Raw genomic sequence first — 18,633 nt, 5'->3', positions numbered from 1 at the left:
ACTGTGCACACGTTCCTGCCACATAGAATGCACCAGATGACAGAATAGTCGCTGCGATAAGGTTTTCTTTCTGTGTGAAATAGTAAGACGAGGAGGATGGCGACATGTAGTAGATCAGTTTGGGTCAGTGTCCCGAGTACATGCTCATACTATGTTGAACCGTATGACATGACCATTTTTGATCTAGAAAAATGGCAGTTTCACACGTGCAATCTAATAATTTAAAATTGGGACCATCAGGTAAGGAAGGGTGTACCTTTGAAGGCAAATAGCAGTAACACATCCAGGCAAAATAACAGCCTGTGGGGAACTTTTATTAGACTCACAATGCTTTTATATTAAAAAAATTAATCATCAACCTTATTATATTAGGAGATGTTATGCAGAATTCTGGATTTTCAGCCTTTCTGGGAAATTCTGACTGTCTTGCTATGCTAGGTCAACGATCTCAGATGGTGACGTCAAGTTAACTGAGGCAGAGTGGCAGTTGTGCCCCTGTAGAGCTCACATGAGTGTCCATTCGTTCAAGTCCTCCCCTGGCCAGCTTCTGGTCCTCATGTGACTGACTGACCTGTGGGCTTTGAGGTTGGACACATGATATAAATAGAGCTCAAAGAGTAAGCTGGGAAAAGGCAGGATTAGAATAAATCAGCTGAACCAAAGCCATTTGTTTTGTTTACTATCCATCACCAGCTAGCACCTCTAAAAAGAAAGCCTGAGCCCACTCTTGACTCTGTTCACTGGAAAAGGACAGCTAAGTGTAATTAAGGAGTCCTTGCACGTCCTAAGAGATGATCAAACTCTTATTAAAGTTTGGACTTTGTGCTTCTCATTTAAGTGTAATATGGTGATTAGAACTTCCTTCCGGGGACCGTAACTAATGTTAGAGGCTAATGTGATGCCTTGAAAAAAATCTTGCCATTTATGGGAAGGGGTTACTGGACAATTGACACCTTAACTTTAACATAAAAAAAAGTTCTTATGGACTAATTTTTAAAGTACTAGATGTTTATTGCTACATTGTTCACATGGAGATGAAAACTAGAAAGAGAGGGGATACTCATCAACAGAAGGAGGGCTGAATAAATTATGGTACATTAATACTATGAAATATTATGTGGTGTTAAAATGACAGATTGACAGGACACTAACTGACCTGGAGGGATTTCCCTAAGGAGCAACGCTAGCTCAGATTTAATTAGTGCTTACTATGTGCTAGGCACAGTTTCAAAGGCTTTTTGTGTGTTAACTCATTTAATCCTCACAGCCACTCTATGAGTGAGGTAGCATTATGGCCAACTTACCAATGAGGAAACTGAGGCATGAAGAAGTTAGGCAAGTTGTCCAAACATAAGCAGTTAGTATGTGGCAGGGCTAGAATGTGAACCCATGCAACTGGATTGACACAGATATTTTAAAATAACTTTTTTTTTTTTTTTTTGAGATGAAGTCTCACTCTGTCGCCCAAGCTGGAGTGCAGTGGCACGACCTTGGCTCACTGCAGCCTCCACCTCCCGGGTTCAACTGATTCTCCCGCCTCAGCCTCCTGAGTAGCTGGGATTACAGGTGTGCACCGCCATGCCCAGGTGATTGTATTTTTAGTAGAGACAGGGTTTCACCATGCTGGTCAGGCTGGTCTCAAACTCCTGACCTTGTGATCCGCCCGCCTTAGCCTCCCAAAGTGCTGGGATTACAGGCGTGAGCCACCGTGCCTGGCGTTAAAATAACTTTTTAAGGTTAGATATCAATGTGCATTATACATGACAATCTTTGCTATGGAATATTAATTCACAGTTGTTTCTGAATTGTATTATCTCTTATATTTTAAACTCTTATGCTCATCGTGCTGTATCAGATTTTAGAAATCATTTAGTTCTTTGGTTTCCAAATTTAGCTCTCCTGTCGTCTCTTTTAAACCAATTGAATCTTCCTGGTGCTAAGCACAATGAAACTCAGTTCTGACCCTGAGCCACTTTGCCCTCTTTTCCCTTGGGTGCCATATAAACAGTAGATATAGTTTACCTCCTTCATGTCACAGATGGATAAATGAGTCCCAGAGAGAGAGCCTAACATTTATTGAGTTGATGTTTTCAGGGATGTAAAACATGTTGTGAGCCTTAGAGGTGTATTTTATTATGCCCATTATGGAAGCTGAAGTCTAGGTACAGCAGTTAGGTCTAAAGTCACAGAGGGAATCAATACCATGCTTGGATAGAATCCCTGTCTAACCTTCTTTTCAAGGCTCCTGCTAACCTAAGATGCGAACTACAATGAGCTACCAGAGGCTTTTCAGTTGAATCTTGCCATTTGCTGTTGACTTCATTAGGAAGTTTCTAAGAACTTCTAATTAGTATGGCATTCTCTGCCAGAGGTGTTAGTGGAAGAATGACTTTGAACAGACATTTCAAGGCTTTTGTATTAGTCTGCTTGGGCTGTTGTAACAAAATACCATACACTGAGTGGCTTAAACAACAGAAATGTATTTCTCACGGTTCTGGAGGCTAGGAAGTCCAGATCAATGTGCTGACCAATTCATTTTCTGGTGGGCTGTCTGGCTGGCTTGTAAACAGTCACCTTCTTGCTGTGTCCTCATATGGCAGAGAGGGAAAGTAAGCTCTCTGTTGTCTCTTCTTGTAAGGATACTAATCCTATTGGACCAGGGCTGTGTCCTGATGACCTCATTTAACCTTTAATTACCTCCATAAAGGTGGTAATTATCTGTAGCTGTATCTCTAAATATAGTCACATTGGGGATTAGGGCTTCAACATAGACATTTTAGGGGAACACACATTCAGTCCACAACAGCATTTCAGTCATCCCTGTTAACCTCTGCAGAGGAAGTGATCCTATAGAAGGATTTATTCCATTTGAAACAGGAATGGTCACCTTTGGCACTTTATTATCCAGTGAACTGCCTGCTACATAGTAGGGATTTAATTGCTGTTTGTTGATGAATTAATATAAGCAAATATCTTTTTGCTGCTTTTTTTTGTGCCTAAAGTTTTCTTGGAGCTGTTAAGCACATTCTTTCACATTTGGTGATCAGGTAGTGATGTTTCAAGAAGGTTTTGCTTTGGTGGACTCTAGGAACGTTGTGTCATGTGTTCGAGGTACCACTAAATTAAGCATAAAGGAATAGGTGCCATGTAATGGAGAGGGCAAGGAGAAGAAGTCACAGGAAACTTGGGTTAAGGAGAGTTGCTGTTTTAACAGGAAATTTAGGTTTGAGCTTTCTGACAGGACAAAAAAGGAAAATATGATGTGACATATTTATTATTATCTGTTAAGTTACTTGGAAGGAAGACATTTTACCCTAGCACTAAATGCAAAGAGGAAGTTATTGTGTGAGTCATAGGAGCAGGGACTTTGAACATACTGTTGAGACTGCATTTGACAATAGTAGTGATTTTGCAAAAGAAACACTGAAGTTTTCATGTTAATTTCATATAGACCTTAGTGAAATGCAGAGATATAATACTAAATTATATTTCCATGAAATATTTTTTTGGATAGCTGAAAATATAAAATGCAGGTATGCAGTGTTCTGGTTATTTACCTTAATACCAGCAGCAATACGGAGGGGAAAATGAGAAGAGGTATCAACTAAAGGAAAATCTGCGCCATGGTAGTGAACGTGAGGAATCTCTTACCTCTGATTGCCATTGACATAATCACTATCTAAAACTTCCAAGTCGCTGTTCTTAGTCGGGAATTACTTAGCAACAGTGAATTGAGACAGAGTGACTTAAAAGAGTGAACTGAAAAGATTTAAAGCCGTGCTCACTTAGCTTGTGCATATGTGCATACAGGCCGTAATCCTATAGAATGATTTATTGTACTTGAAATAGGAGTCAGGAATAAAATGAGAAATTCCTAAAATGTTAAGAACTCTTATTCCCAAAGTGATGCATGATACTTCACTGAAAATATGCTACTAATGTTAATGAGTCGTGTCAATATCATATATTGTTCAAAATAAATACAAGGTGCTATTCAGCATATTCATTGCTCCTATTTTATTTCATATTGCTAACCCTTGTCCAATTCCTGTATATACAAGCCCCACATTTTTTAGCCTCCTCTTAAACTAATCAGCAAAGTGCATAAAACTCTTAAAGCAAGAGCCTTGGCATTATTTCTAAATGTCCTTTAGAATTATGCAGTTAAGTCACCTCCTTTCCTTTCACAGCACGGATTTACTCTAATCCTGGGAATCCTCATCGAGTACTAACAAACTTCAAACTTTTGATCATCACTTACAGTAAAACATGTCATACTAAAGCTTGGGCATAAGTGAAACAAAAGTTTCATAAAGCAGGTTTTACCCCTAGTACATTCTGATGCTTCCTTTAAACAATGCTGGCCTCCACCCAGTAAGTTGATTTCGTCACAGAGGGAATCAATACCATGCTTGGATAGAATCCCTGTCTAACCTTCTTTTCAAGGCTCCTGCTAACCTAAGATGTGAACTACAATGAGCTACCAGAGGCCNTAAGCACATTCTTTCACATTTGGTGATCAGGTAGTGATGTTTCAAGAAGGTTTTGCTTTGGTGGACTCTAGGAACGTTGTGTCATGTGTTCGAGGTACCACTAAATTAAGCATAAAGGAATAGGTGCCATGTAATGGAGAGGGCAAGGAGAAGAAGTCACAGGAAACTTGGGTTAAGGAGAGTTGCTGTTTTAACAGGAAATTTAGGTTTGAGCTTTCTGACAGGACAAAAAAGGAAAATATGATGTGACATATTTATTATTATCTGTTAAGTTACTTGGAAGGAAGACATTTTTACCCTAGCACTAAATGCAAAGAGGAAGTTATTGTGTGAGTCATAGGAGCAGGGACTTTGAACATACTGTTGAGACTGCATTTGACAATAGTAGTGATTTTTGCAAAAGAAACACTGAAGTTTTTCATGTTAATTTCATATAGACCTTAGTGAAATGCAGAGATATAATACTAAATTATATTTCCATGAAATATTTTTTTGGATAGCTGAAAATATAAAATGCAGGTATGCAGTGTTCTGGTTATTTACCTTAATACCAGCAGCAATACGGAGGGGAAAATGAGAAGAGGTATCAACTAAAGGAAAAATCTGCGCCATGGTAGTGAACGTGAGGAATCTCTTACCTCTGATTGCCATTGACATAATCACTATCTAAAACTTCCAAGTCGCTGTTCTTAGTCGGGAATTACTTAGCAACAGTGAATTGAGACAGAGTGACTTAAAAGAGTGAACTGAAAAGATTTAAAGCCGTGCTCACTTAGCTTGTGCATATGTGCATACAGGCCGTAATCCTATAGAATGATTTATTGTACTTGAAATAGGAGTCAGGAATAAAATGAGAAATTCCTAAAATGTTAAGAACTCTTATTCCCAAAGTGATGCATGATACTTCACTGAAAATATGCTACTAATGTTAATGAGTCGTGTCAATATCATATATTGTTCAAAATAAATACAAGGTGCTATTCAGCATATTCATTGCTCCTATTTTATTTCATATTGCTAACCCTTGTCCAATTCCTGTATATACAAGCCCCACATTTTTTAGCCTCCTCTTAAACTAATCAGCAAAGTGCATAAAAACTCTTAAAGCAAGAGCCTTGGCATTATTTCTAAATGTCCTTTAGAATTATGCAGTTAAGTCACCTCCTTTCCTTTCACAGCACGGATTTACTCTAATCCTGGGAATCCTCATCGAGTACTAACAAACTTCAAACTTTTGATCATCACTTACAGTAAAACATGTCATACTAAAGCTTGGGCATAAGTGAAACAAAAGTTTCATAAAGCAGGTTTTACCCCTAGTACATTCTGATGCTTCCTTTAAACAATGCTGGCCTCCACCCAGTAAGTTGATTTCGTCACAGAGGGAATCAATACCATGCTTGGATAGAATCCCTGTCTAACCTTCTTTTCAAGGCTCCTGCTAACCTAAGATGTGAACTACAATGAGCTACCAGAGGCCTTTCAGTTGAATCTTGCCATTTGCTGTTGACTTCATTAGGAAGTTTCTAAGAACTTCTAATTAGTATGGCATTCTCTGCCATAGGTGTTAATGGAAGAATGACTTTGAACAGACATTTCAAGGCTTTTGTATTAGTCTGCTTGGGCTGTTGTAACAAAATACCATACACTGAGTGGCTTAAACAACAGAAATGTATTTCTCACGGTTCTGGAGGCTAGGAAGTCCAGATCAATGTGCTGACCAATTCATTTTCTGGTGGGCTGTCTGGCTGGCTTGTAAACAGTCACCTTCTTGCTGTGTCCTCATATGGCAGAGAGGGAAAGTAAGCTCTCTGTTGTCTCTTCTTGTAAGGATACTAATCCTACTGGACCAGGGCTGGATCCTCACTGGCAATTGGAAAAAACACCAACCTGGTGCACAGAATGGTAGATGAGGAATAAGGATGCCTAGGGTCCTAATCCTGTGTTTTCCAGTTGCTGCAGGAATCACATCCCTATCCTTCACAAGACCCTGTTTTCTCATTCATAAGGTGAGGGGGTTGGACTTGATGCTCTTTAAGGTGCATTTCTACCTTTAACTTTGTTCTTGGTCTCTTCTACAGAAGGGAAATCTTTGGATTTAGAGTAGAATCTCCCAAATGGTTTAATGAATGATTAAATCCATTCATGTTGTGACAGTGATCTCAGGTCAAAAAGCTTCCTAATTATTCTGTCTAGAGATGAGAAGTAGCCAGTTGTTCCTTAGTCAGCTGTGGTTGTAAAGCAGTAATAATTCTGTAGTTGTAAAGCTCTAATAAAAGATTTTTCTCACCACCTACCCCTCCCTGTTTTTAGAATTCTTTCTTTTTGTTCCTTGGAGGTTAGGAGACTTTCACTGTCAAGGACTTAACTGACTATAAGAGGTATCCCTGTATTACATATGCTTGTTTTGTCCTTTCTGGGAATTAATTTATTCTTTCCTGTTTTGAAACTCCTTGATTTGAGAATGTTCTGGAATGTGGATTAAGGTTGGAGAAGTTGAGCTAGGAGGAGATTTATTGCAGGTAGAGCTGAGGACGGTTTCCCATCAGCAGCTAAAGATGTTTGTTGATTTCTCTGATGCATACCAGGCCCATTGCTAACCAGCTGCATAGCACTTTCTCTGCAACTCCCTTCAGTGATAGTGTCTTGTTCTGGAGACTGGAAAATATACTTTGCTATCAGCAGACTTTTTTTGGTGTTTGGCTCTGCCATCTGGACCATTCTGGATTGAACCCAGTGGGCTGTGATCTGCAGGGCCAGTGAAGCCAACCTAGTGGGACCTGGAGTAGCAGCCAATGGGGTAGCAGCTGATGGATGAGCAGTGAGATTAGGGAGAGGAAGGCCCTTTCAAGCCACCTGTCCATAGCACTCTTTTCCCAGACTGAGCTCTAGCAAGTGAGGCTCATGCAGACCCTCCTCTAGGTTGTTTGTCTTCTGTAGAACCATATAGGATGGAAGAAAGTTTTTTCCTAGCAAGGCCAGAACAAGTGAGGAAGGGAAGGGTGTGCTCTGGCTTGTGGGAAGTAGAACAAAAGCACAGATCTCGGAGTCTGGCAGACATGATGCTGATCCTGGCTCAGGGACTTACTAGCTCTGTGTGACCTTGGGCAAATTTTCTGAGTCCCAGTTTTCTCACATGTAAAATGAGGCTAGTAATAAAAATGTACAGGCTCATAAGGAGTCAAGTGCCTACTGTGCAGTGGGTGGTCAGTATGTGTGTGTGGATTTTCTTTCCCGGTGAACACAAATTGGGCTTCCCTGCAATGGTAGTCTTTAAGTTGGAGACCTGGGTTTGGAGGAGTAGGGTGATCTGCTGGGGTCGCCAAGTCAGGGGGCCAGAGCTGATGATGAGGCCACAGGGCAGAAGATAGGGCAGAGCTCCAGCCCTATAAACACCCATTTTGACCCTTCCTTGGGGTGGGAAAGCCCTGATTTGCACTAGAAATGTCATGCCTTTCTATCACATGTATTAGGAAAGCTAATACTGATCTCTCTTGTTGCCAGATACTCCCCTGCTTTCCCTTTTGTAATGCTATTTGATGAATCATTTGAGAAGTATTACCTGAAGAAAAACTTTAGGGAGAAAGATTGTCACCTCTGACCACCTTTGCACAATCCTGAGTGCAGGCTGTTTCTCTTGTTGCCTATCTTGCAGTGGTAGAGGATTTATGTGATGAGAATGGCATTTTTGGTATTATTTGCAGAATTGAGATGCCTTAACCTGAAGACCTTTTTGCCCCTATGGAATATAAAATCGATTAGGAGCTCTTTGTGCTCTGCTGCAAATCATTACACATCTACATTTCGCTCTTATAAAATATGGATAATGACATGACTCTCTTAGGAGTCTGAGTGCATTAGCTAATGATCATTAAACCTTAGAAATAGAAAATTTATATGAATGTCAGGAGCTTTTGTAATTACATATTTGCATCATTTTGCTTGGCATCCTTGGAAGTTGTGCTTTCAACATGAGAATACTAGGGTTGATTCTTATTTTTCTCATTGTGGAGAAAGCTCTCAAGAAATAAGCTCAAAGAGTGTTCAGACAGATCTGTTATCTCAGCTTCTCATGAAAGCCCTGAAGGAGCTCAGACCAGAGTGGTTTGTTTTGGGCTGAGGTAGAAGAAGAGCTTGAGATATTTTAAAGGCCCTCAAGCTAGAAAATACCAGGAACTGAGGATGGAAATGGCTTTCATGCAAGGTTGTATGTAGATGCTCATGTCCCTTGTCCCCTGTGTCCTCAGACATACATTGGAAAACGCGGTTTTTTTTTCCTCCTCCAGGTAATTATTTTAGGATTTAAGAAACTCTTTTTAAAAAAAGATGTCAAATGGTAATGTTCTGAGTACTCTCAGTAGAAGAGTTTAAAAAAAAATTGATCTTTAGGAAAATAGTTACGGATAGTAACCTCACAGTGTGCCATTTGATCGCTGATGTTGTTTTTCTTTCATTGCAGGCAGTGGAGCTACTGCTGTGGTTCAAGCAGCCCTATGCAAACCCAGGCAAGAACGTGTCGCAATAAAACGGATCAACTTGGAAAAATGCCAGACCAGTATGGATGAACTATTAGTAAGTAACAGTGCAGGGAATACCTGCTGGTTGCTTTTTTTAACCTATGGGTATATGGAGATGGTTGGGAGAAAGGTGTTAATCTCCTATTTTGACATATGCATTTCTTGGAAAGCAGCCCCTACCACTTCTTGCTCCCCAGATTAATGAGACTGTACCTTATGATTGTGTCATATAATGAACACCTTCCTTTGCTTTGAGAAACAGTATTTTGCTCAGTTCAAGTAATCCCAAGGTGAGAATGGCCTCAGCATTGGCACTCCACTTGCTGTATCAAGGGCACACACTGTGGCATAACCTAACATGTCAGGATTACCGACTGCAGTTTTTGGATGGTGAGCTTCTGGCCCTCCATCTAGAATGTGTGACACAAATGGAAGTTGCCCCCCAAACTATTTGTTGGTCATTTTAGCTTTCATAAATTATAGCATCACACAAATTTGAGTTATTTTTTAAAAATGCTCTGTAGCTTGCATTTGGCTAATGAGAGGAGTTTGTTTTTCTTAACATGGCAATTTGTACTTATTCTAAATGAGGACCTTATATAAATAATTGGAGCTTGTCAGTGTAGATATGACTATAGTAGCAATGGTTGGTTGAAGGAACATTTGCTTTTGGCTTAGCTGACTCATTATTAAATGAACAGCTTGGCAAATGGTTATTAGTTGCCCAGCAAACTGTGAAGGGTTTGAGGGTTTAATCTCATAAATATCATTGTTATTCTACCGGCCAATTTTCTTTTTTTCCCTTTTGGCCATTTATTTGAGGATAATAGAAAACCGCAGTGGAGGAGTTAACTGATTGGTTATCCCCACACTAATCCCAGTACAAATATTAGTCCAGTAGCTCCATACAAGCTACAAAGTATAATGACAGTTGGCTGCAAATGAAGAAGCCTTTTGTTACAGTCTACATTGAGAATGGAATGTCATTAACAAGAGCTTTTTGTCTTTTACTCAGAATATAGCTTTTATTTTAGGCTTAATTACAGTACACTATAGTATGAATTAAGTACAAGGATAAAGCTGTACTTTTCCAGATCTGTTTGGCCTTACATTTTAAATTAGGCTACACAATGCATAGATTTCATTGGGTTTTATTGAAGCAATGGATTGCCCGCTAAAACTCAGAAGAAAACCAGGGCTACCACAATTTAATGTTAATTTTTGAAATGTGCATACATTTAAGGCTTTTACCGGCCATGAAATTTCAGCTGTGCTTTGCTCTTACTGAAATTCCTACTGCATGCTACTTGTCTGTTGCTTGCTATCCTAGTAACCAGTAATATTGTGCCTTTGTCACCCAACCAGTTTTCAAGGTCTCTTTCTCTGAGTTGGAAAAGGCATTTTATAAACTGTGGGGAGAGTTGGGTCCTGCTTCTGCCACTAAACTTGTTTTGGCTTTAGTAGAGTTACACAACAGCTCTGGGCAATTTAAAAAGAGTTGAATTGGAAGTTTTCTTCTAAGATCCCTTTAGGAATCCTGAAATTCTGTGACCATGCATAAGCGTACTTTAACATTTTAAAAAAAATTTTGGAGTACATATTTAAATGTATGTACTGTTTGGATGTATCACTCAAGAATTTGCCTATGATACTTATGTTTTGTTTTGTTTTGTTTTGAGACGGAGTCTCACTCTGTTGCCCAGGCTGGAGTGTAGTGGTGCGGTTTCAGCCACTGCAACCTCCGCCTCCTGGGTTCAAGTGATTCTCCTGCCTTAGCCTCCCGAGTAGCTGGGATTACAAGCATGCACCACCATGCCCGGCTAATTTTTGTATTTTTAGTAGAGACAGGGTTTTGCCATGTTGGCCAGTCTGGTCTCGAACCCCTGGCCTCAGGTGAGCCATCCACCTCAGCCTCCCAAAGTGCTGGGATTACAGATGTGAGCTACCGTGCCCGGCTGATACTTGTGTTTGATCGTGGTGTTCTGTTAGAGGTCTCAGCCATTTTTTTGCCATGAGCAGAATGTTGATAGAGAATATATGTAAGGCTTGTGTGTACTTGTGCCTGACAGTTCTGGAGCCTGCCTTCTGGTTTGATGGGTTGGTCTCTGGTCTCTACCAAGCCCTCAGTTGCCCATGGCCTTCACGTTTCCCTCTGCTGGCGTTTCTTCCATAGTCAGTGTCCAGTGATGGTAACTGTGTAAGCGTCTGGGTGGAGGTCAGCAGGGAGGCTGGTCATTCCGATTTCTTTCCTTTGTTTTCCTGGAACCAGTAAGCATAGCAGTGTCATTTGGAGCTACGTGTAACTTAGGTAGAGCTGTCTATCTAAAGGACTGGTGCTTTTGTGGCTTTGTGCTTTGCTTCATTCGTCTGAGGTCTTAGGATTTATGAGTTTGCTTATTAGCAGTTAATTCATTTTCTCATTCTTATTTTCTTTCCTTAATGCCCATGTTGCAATAGAATATATTTGCATTGCTTATTTTTCATTTTATATTGAGTTATTGCTTTGATCTTTCCTACCCTTGAACCTTTGACCTTGTGGTGTGCTGATATATTTAGAGAGGGGGGAAATGGCTATGGTTCTTTAGGATGTACAACTCCCAGGTCCTTTTCAAACAAAAATAAATAGAATTTACAGAGTATAGGCTGCCTGATTTTGCCCGGCTTTTATGGCCCAGTTATTGGCACATGAGATTGTGTGGAGCAGAGTTGCTGTCATCTTTTCAATGTCTAATACTGCTGTTGCTTGCAGTTTTATTATTTCAGAGGACTCACATTGTGGCAGTGTTTGGACATCCGGTATCCTAATAATCCTTTAATTCCGTGAATGTGTATTATACACAGGTCAGTGCACTGCATCATCTCACAGACTGGCCATGTGTTAACTGGAAACCATTGTTCTTAGAAGAAACAATGGCCACTGGGATCTTTTCTTGTGAGAGTGTTATGTCGTAGAAGTCACAATTATCAACTATGTTTTGGCCATTGGGACATGTTTTTCTCTTGATGAAACTGTATCACCTCCTGACACCCACTCCCAACTCAGCCCCCATCTACTACCTGTCCCGTTCCTGTCCCCACTCCCTTTATCCCGTAATAAAGTGGGATTTACACACACAGGGCAGAAGTGATGGCACACAACAGTTTTAGACCACTGGGCCTGAACTCTACTTCTTTATGTGGTAGGGGCTGTCAGTTGAGTTTCCCATAGGTCATGGAGCTGGATCCAGGGTTTGCTGAAGAAGGAGTCAAGCGGTCATCATTTCTGAAGGGAAGTGCTAATTACGGTGTCAGCTTCTCTGTGAATGAGGAGAGGAAAAGAAGTGTTAGATGAGATCATTGGTGCTAAATAATTGATGATTCAAATTTATACTCTTCAAGTGAGTACTGTAATATTCTGTAAAGTTAGTTACAGATCAAATAGGCATTCGTTTATTTATTTATTTGGTAAATACTGAGTTTCTGTATTATGCTTGAGCTCATCAAAAGGATGACTTTTGGGTGTGTTTATGAGAGTACAAGGCTTTATGCCCACTAAAAATTAATTTTAGTTTAACAGCAATTAGATTAGAACACTCCCAAATTAGCTGGGCGTGGTAGCGGGCACCTATAGTCCCAGCTATTCGGGAGGCTGAGGGAGGAGAATGGTGTGAACCCAGGAGGCGGAGCTTTCAGTGAGCTGAAATCGCCCCACTGCACTCCAGCCTGGGCAACAGAGCGAGACTCCGTCTCAAAAAAAAAAGAAAAAAAGAACACTCCCAAATAAATGTTTTTCTTGGTATGATATTAATAGCAATCAATCTAATCCTTTTTTATGTATTCTTTTGAATTTTCATGTATGTTTTGGAGTTTGGCCTTTGACTGTATTCTGATCTCTGAAGATACAATGATCTTAGTGTTTAGTTTTCCAGGAGCCAAGGATATGTTCTGGTTTGTTCTGTATTCCTTACTGTGCCAACATAGATGCTTTGATAATTTCTGAAATTTGTTAACCCCACATTTGTGGTTAACTCCAGATTTGTCAAGCCCATTGTGGTGTAAATGACTGATTATAACTAGTTTAATGCTCTCTAGGAGATACTTATAGTTTTAGAGCAGAACTTGTTAACACCAGAATTATCAAACCCCATTAGATGCTAGGCACTGACTTAGGTGATGGGAAAACAGAGTGGATTCCTATTTTATGGGGAGACCATAGACTAGTGAATGAGTCTTTTCATTTTTGTTTTGGGTTGGTGAGATTTTTGAACTAAGGGATGTCTTTCTGGACATTTTGTCTTTATTTGCCCAGAAATGGTTTAGCAGATGACCGGACACTTTACTTTTCTCTAATATGTATTCCCTTGAGGGAGTTCCTGCTTTCCAATAGGAATTTAAGACTTGCTCAATGGGTCTGACCCATTGTCTTGCAGACTAGTATATTCTGTGTGAAGATGGCCTTGAGGTTTCCTGCAAAAGCTTGGTTCTCTGGTTTGTGGTCAACCTCTAAGGCTAGGGATGCTGTACTGGGCCACTCTTGACTTCCCTTAAAATCCATTACATGAGTGCTTTTTCTTGAAGTCATGTGTCTTTTCAGCCTCTGTCACCCAGTGAAAAAATGAACTCTATAAATATAACAGTCCTTTCTTCTAGTGTGACAAAATGAACTCCATAAATATAATAGTCCTTTCTTCTATTTACCCTAACCCCACTTTTTGTGATGTTCAGGTTACTCTACCTTATCCAGAGATTGATGAACATTTTGGTTCATAACCTTTTTTGACTTTTTGACTTTAAATAGATGCCTTTCAATTTTTTCCTATTGCCTCAAGTTCTCATATTTCTAGTCTGCCTTTGGTACCCATTCACAGAAAATTCAGCCTCATTTGCTCATTCCTGCACATACATCAATGCCATCAAAATTGACAGTTTAATTCTCAAGGGCAGGAGAGCCATAGGAGAAATGGCCCAGGGACCAGGCAAAGCATTTGTGTCATTAAAAAAATAAAAGGAGGCCGGGCACGGGTGTCTCATGCCTGTAATCCCAGCACTTTGGGAGGCTGAGGTGGGTGGATCACCTGAGGTTGGGAGTTCAAGACCAACCTGACCAACATGGAGAAACCCCTTCTCTACTAAAAATACAAAATTAGCCGGGGTGGTGGCGCATGCCTGTAATCACAGCTACTCGGGAGGCTGACACAGGAGAATTGCTTGAACCCAGGAGGCGGAGGTTGCAGTGAGCCGAGATCATGCCATTGCACTCCAGGCTGGGCAACAAGAGTGAAACTCTGTCTCAAAAAATAAATAAATAAAAAATAAAAGGAAAGAAATAGTTAAGTGATTACATTATGAAATTATGTAATGCTCATTAAAAATATGTGAACAAAGTCATTTCAAGAAAACACTGGATACAGAAAAGTAATGAATGTTGATCCTTGTGATAGAAGGAAAGGAACTCCCTGGGTCAGGGGACTTGCTTTCTTTACTTGACTCCCCTGCAGGACTGCTCATTTTGGAAAAATCAGTTTCACTACTGGTCCTTATTTGTGTGATGAGAAATTCTGGCAAAATTTTATTTTTATTACCCAAGTGCTGTGAATCTGTTTGTTTAAAAGTATATTCTTTTAACAAACCCCTTTTCAGTTCACTTAAAATACTAATTACTAGCAAATCATGCATGATAATTCAGGATAAAGTCACTTTAGCATTACGGTATGATAGCAGAAATCTACTTTAAATTCATACATTTCAGGACACAGTGTATCATTTTTTCTCCTACAAACATAATGAAAGAGTTTCTCTGTCATTCAATAGTCTTCAACTGGCATCTGCTTTTTTCTTCCTGTGTCATCTTTCTCTAGGGATTTTGGTCTAGCTCACTGACAATATTTATAGATAAAATCAAGAACTTTTTCCTCAGAACAAAGCCACTGCCCTCATTTTGCTTTCTGCTGTAGTGTTGTTTTATTGTTTCTCCTTTCTCTTCATCTAGTATTCACTCCCTCCCTCCCTCTCTCCCTCCTCCCCTCCCTGCCTCACCCCCTCCCTCCTTCCCTCCCTCTCCTTAGAAAAATGAGTTAGCAATGATTTGTGGGTTATTGGAGAATGAAGCTCCAGATATCTTCATGGCTTGATGATCATTTGAGAAGAACTGTTATCCCTAACCATTATCTGATGCAGGCTGCTCTCATCCTTTTTAAATTAAAAGATTTGGTGACCTCTGAGCAGTTCCTCTAGTCAGAAGTTTTTTTTTTTCTCTTCCTTTTAATTGAGGTTTAAGCGGGGGAGGAGGGACTCTCAAAACCTTGTTTGCAGTGTTTTAGCAAATTTATGAAATTATGATAATACTTTTGCAAATCTTGTTTATTCTAGAAAGAAGTGATTTAAAAAATTCCATCTTTTTAAGTTGACCCTGAAACTGTATAATTTTGTATGTGTGTGTTTTCTTTATTGCATCTACGAAAGTATGTTTCCATTCTTTTTGAAGTTAAGAATTTTCTAATTAGTCATTTAATAATTCATATCCCAGCTCATTCTTCATCACATGTGGTAACAAATTGCATTTGGCTATTTGCTGTAGAGTTTTTTACATTAAGAATATAGCATTAATATGCAAGCCTACTTCACTGAATATAGTATTGTTTTGAGCATTTCAGGTTTCAATCATTAAGTTTTGTTCTGTCATCTGTCTCTTGCCACTTAGTTTTGTAATTATTTTAGTATAATTTGCAGTACTATTTGGAGCATTTCAAGTCTTAGCCATTAAATTTTGTACTATTATCTGTCTATTGCAATTTAGTTTTGTAACTACTTTCATATAATTTGTTGTTTATGTTTATCCAAGTATAGTCCAAATGAGGGCAGGATTGGAAATAGAAAATTTTGGATATTTTGAAAGCACAAAAACATTCTTAAGGAATTAGAGAATACATACTATACTCTATATGAAAACTAACATTTTTAGAGCACTAAAGTTACATTAGCTTAGGAACATGTATAATTTGGTTGGAGAAAATGTTTTCTTTTGGAACATCAAGTTTAAAAGTTATAATGTAGCTTATTCAGATACTAATTAAATATACTAGTTGAATTTCCTTTAAGTGTTTTCTACGTTTGTTAGAAATAGCTCATTAAAATGTCTAACATCTCATGCTATTTTTTCAAAAAGTAAGCAAGAATTTACATTGCAAAAACACTTACGTTTTGGGGCTTACATGTTTTCAGTAACAGGGACCCAGCACATACTCATTTTCAGAGTAGGAGAAAATGGGGAAAACATGCCCAGATTGAATATAATTTTAGTTACATCTCGCTTTTTGAATATCTCACCTTTGCCATCCTCCTAGACTTCAGGAAAATGTTGCTTAGGTTGAGACAAATGCTTTAGTTCTTTCCTCTGTTATCGTCGTTCTTATTTTGGTTTGGTTATTTCCATAATTAATTAAGCTGTTGCTGAAGAAGGAGGGCTGTGGAATCCTCAGGGGGAAGGTTGAAGAGTATTAAAAGGAGTCTGTGCCGCTTTTGCAGGAGGGTTGTCCCCTGGCAGAACCCCAAATGGCACACAGTATCCAGGGTGCCACAGAGGATACAAAAAGAAGACACATTACACCCTACGTTGTCACTGTGTGGTGGTGAACTCAAATACAGCAGCAGTGGTAAAAGTTGGCCTCCAGGTTTCCAGCAGTACAATTTGACCGACAAGAAAAGTTCTTCCAGTTTCTGTTTCTGTTTGTTTGTTTGTTTGTTTATTTATTTGTTTTTTAAGAGATAGAGTCTTGCTATGTTGCCCAGGCTGCCCTCAAACTCCTGGGCTCAAGTGATCCTCGCACCTCAGCTTGTTGAGTTGCTGTGATTACAGGTGCGTGCTGCCAGGCTGACCATCTATTTCTGTTTTTAATGACATCTTCAACTTGAAGTTTTTCGGTATTCCCAGTCACAATTTCATGGTCAAAAAGCGATTGTTCATACCTGAGTCTGATTCTGATTCCACTGTGGCACCCTCAGCACTTTTAGAGCCCAAAAGACATCATTATTGTTTGTTGAATAACTTTTTTAGCTAACTGTAAAAGAAAATGGCACCTTCGTATTGAGTTTTCATGCATTATTTCAACATCACTATTGTATTTTTTGCTTTCTCCCCCTTGTTTCATTTGAAAAAATAACTATATGTGTGACTTCTACATTTCCAAGCAAATTTGTTTAGTTTTTTAAGACAGTTTTTGCAGAGCACCCAATTTCATGATACTCTAACGAAGCAAGTAGGCCTTGGGATATTCATTCTGTTCTGTTAGCAAGTAGATGTTTGCCCATCGGGATTGCTCTGCTACTTCTGAGAGATTTTCCAGACCTCCAGTTGCCCTGACACTTCACACTTCTATAACTGCTCCTCCCTAGTTTAAAAACTTCTCTACAAACACCAATTAAGGCTATCACAAAACTTACGCTTCCCTTTTCCTGATTTCTTAAAAATGTTTCTCTTTCTTCAAAATACCTAGTTCCCATTTGTAAACTGCCTTCCATTGGACTATACTTGGTTAAACTCAGATACCAAATCACATGAAAATAATTCTAAAGTTAAGTGGCAAAGGATATTCGTTGCTTGATTTGTAAGTGGTACAAGACAAAATGTTTGACTCTTCCTTGAATAGGTTTTTCTCTGCTGGTACTTTTCTTATAAAGGAGGCAAGAGTTTGCTGTATAAATGATATATCATTTTTTACAATTAAAAAAATTCATGACTGGGCACGGTGGCTCACGCCTGTAATCCCAGCACTTTGGGAGGCTGAGGCAGGTGAATCACCTGAGGTCAGGAGTTCAAGACCAGCCTGGCCAACATGGTGAAACCCCGTCTCTACTAAAAATGCAGAAATTACGTGGTTTACACCTGTAATTCCAGCTACTTGGGAGGCTGAGGCAGGAGGATTGCTTGAACCCAGGAAGCAGAGGTTGCAGTGAGCCGAGATTGTGCCATTGCACTCTAGCCTGGGCAACGAGCAAAACTCCATCTCAAAATAAATAAAAGAAATAAATAAATTCGCAATGACATATTCATGATTGAAAATGACAGTCCAGAAAAATACATTGCTCTTCTAAGAGCTTTATTAATCCTGTTCTTCCATGTCTTGGTTGATATTTGAAATCATTGAAATTTGTTTTTGGTTAAACCTGCTACTTACAGTATTTGGTTATTTGTGAATATTGATTAGGTTACCTTTCATAATGCTGCTAAAAGAAGTGCATGCTGGAGAATGACTTTCTGAAAAGTGTTTTTATTTAACAAGATTACTCCTATACCATTTAAAGAATTTCTTTTTTTTTTTATTATACTTTAAGTTCTAGGGTACATGTGCATAACGTGCAGGTTTGTTACATATGTATACTTGTGCCATGTTGGTGTGCTGCACCCATCCACTCGTCAGCACCCATCAATTCATCATTTGTATCAGGTATAACTCCCAATGCAATCCCTCCCCCCTCCCCCCTCCCCATGATAGGCCCCGATGTGTGATGTTCCCCTTCCCGAGTCCAAGTGATCTCATTGTTCAGTTCCCACCTATGAGTGAGAACATGCGGTGTTTGGTTTTCTCTTCTTGTGATAGTTTGCTAAGAATGATGGTTTCCAGCTGCATCCATGTCCCTACAAAGGA

General features: G+C 39.4%; 1 protein-coding gene across 1 annotated transcript in view; it reads left to right on the top strand.

The window, feature by feature from the left end:
* Window positions 1-18,633, top strand: part of STK39 (serine/threonine kinase 39) — a 304,142-nt gene that overhangs the window by 54,938 nt on the left and 230,571 nt on the right. The window contains 1 exon segment of the mRNA XM_017867497.1: window positions 8,953-9,065. Within this exon segment, the coding sequence (XP_017722986.1) occupies window positions 8,953-9,065 (113 nt within the window).

Source organism: Rhinopithecus bieti, unplaced genomic scaffold (assembly GCF_001698545.2).
Source record: "Rhinopithecus bieti isolate Rb0 unplaced genomic scaffold, ASM169854v2 scaffold_3854, whole genome shotgun sequence".
NCBI lineage: Eukaryota > Metazoa > Chordata > Mammalia > Primates > Cercopithecidae > Rhinopithecus > Rhinopithecus bieti.
This window is presented reverse-complemented; position numbering and strand designations above follow the sequence as displayed.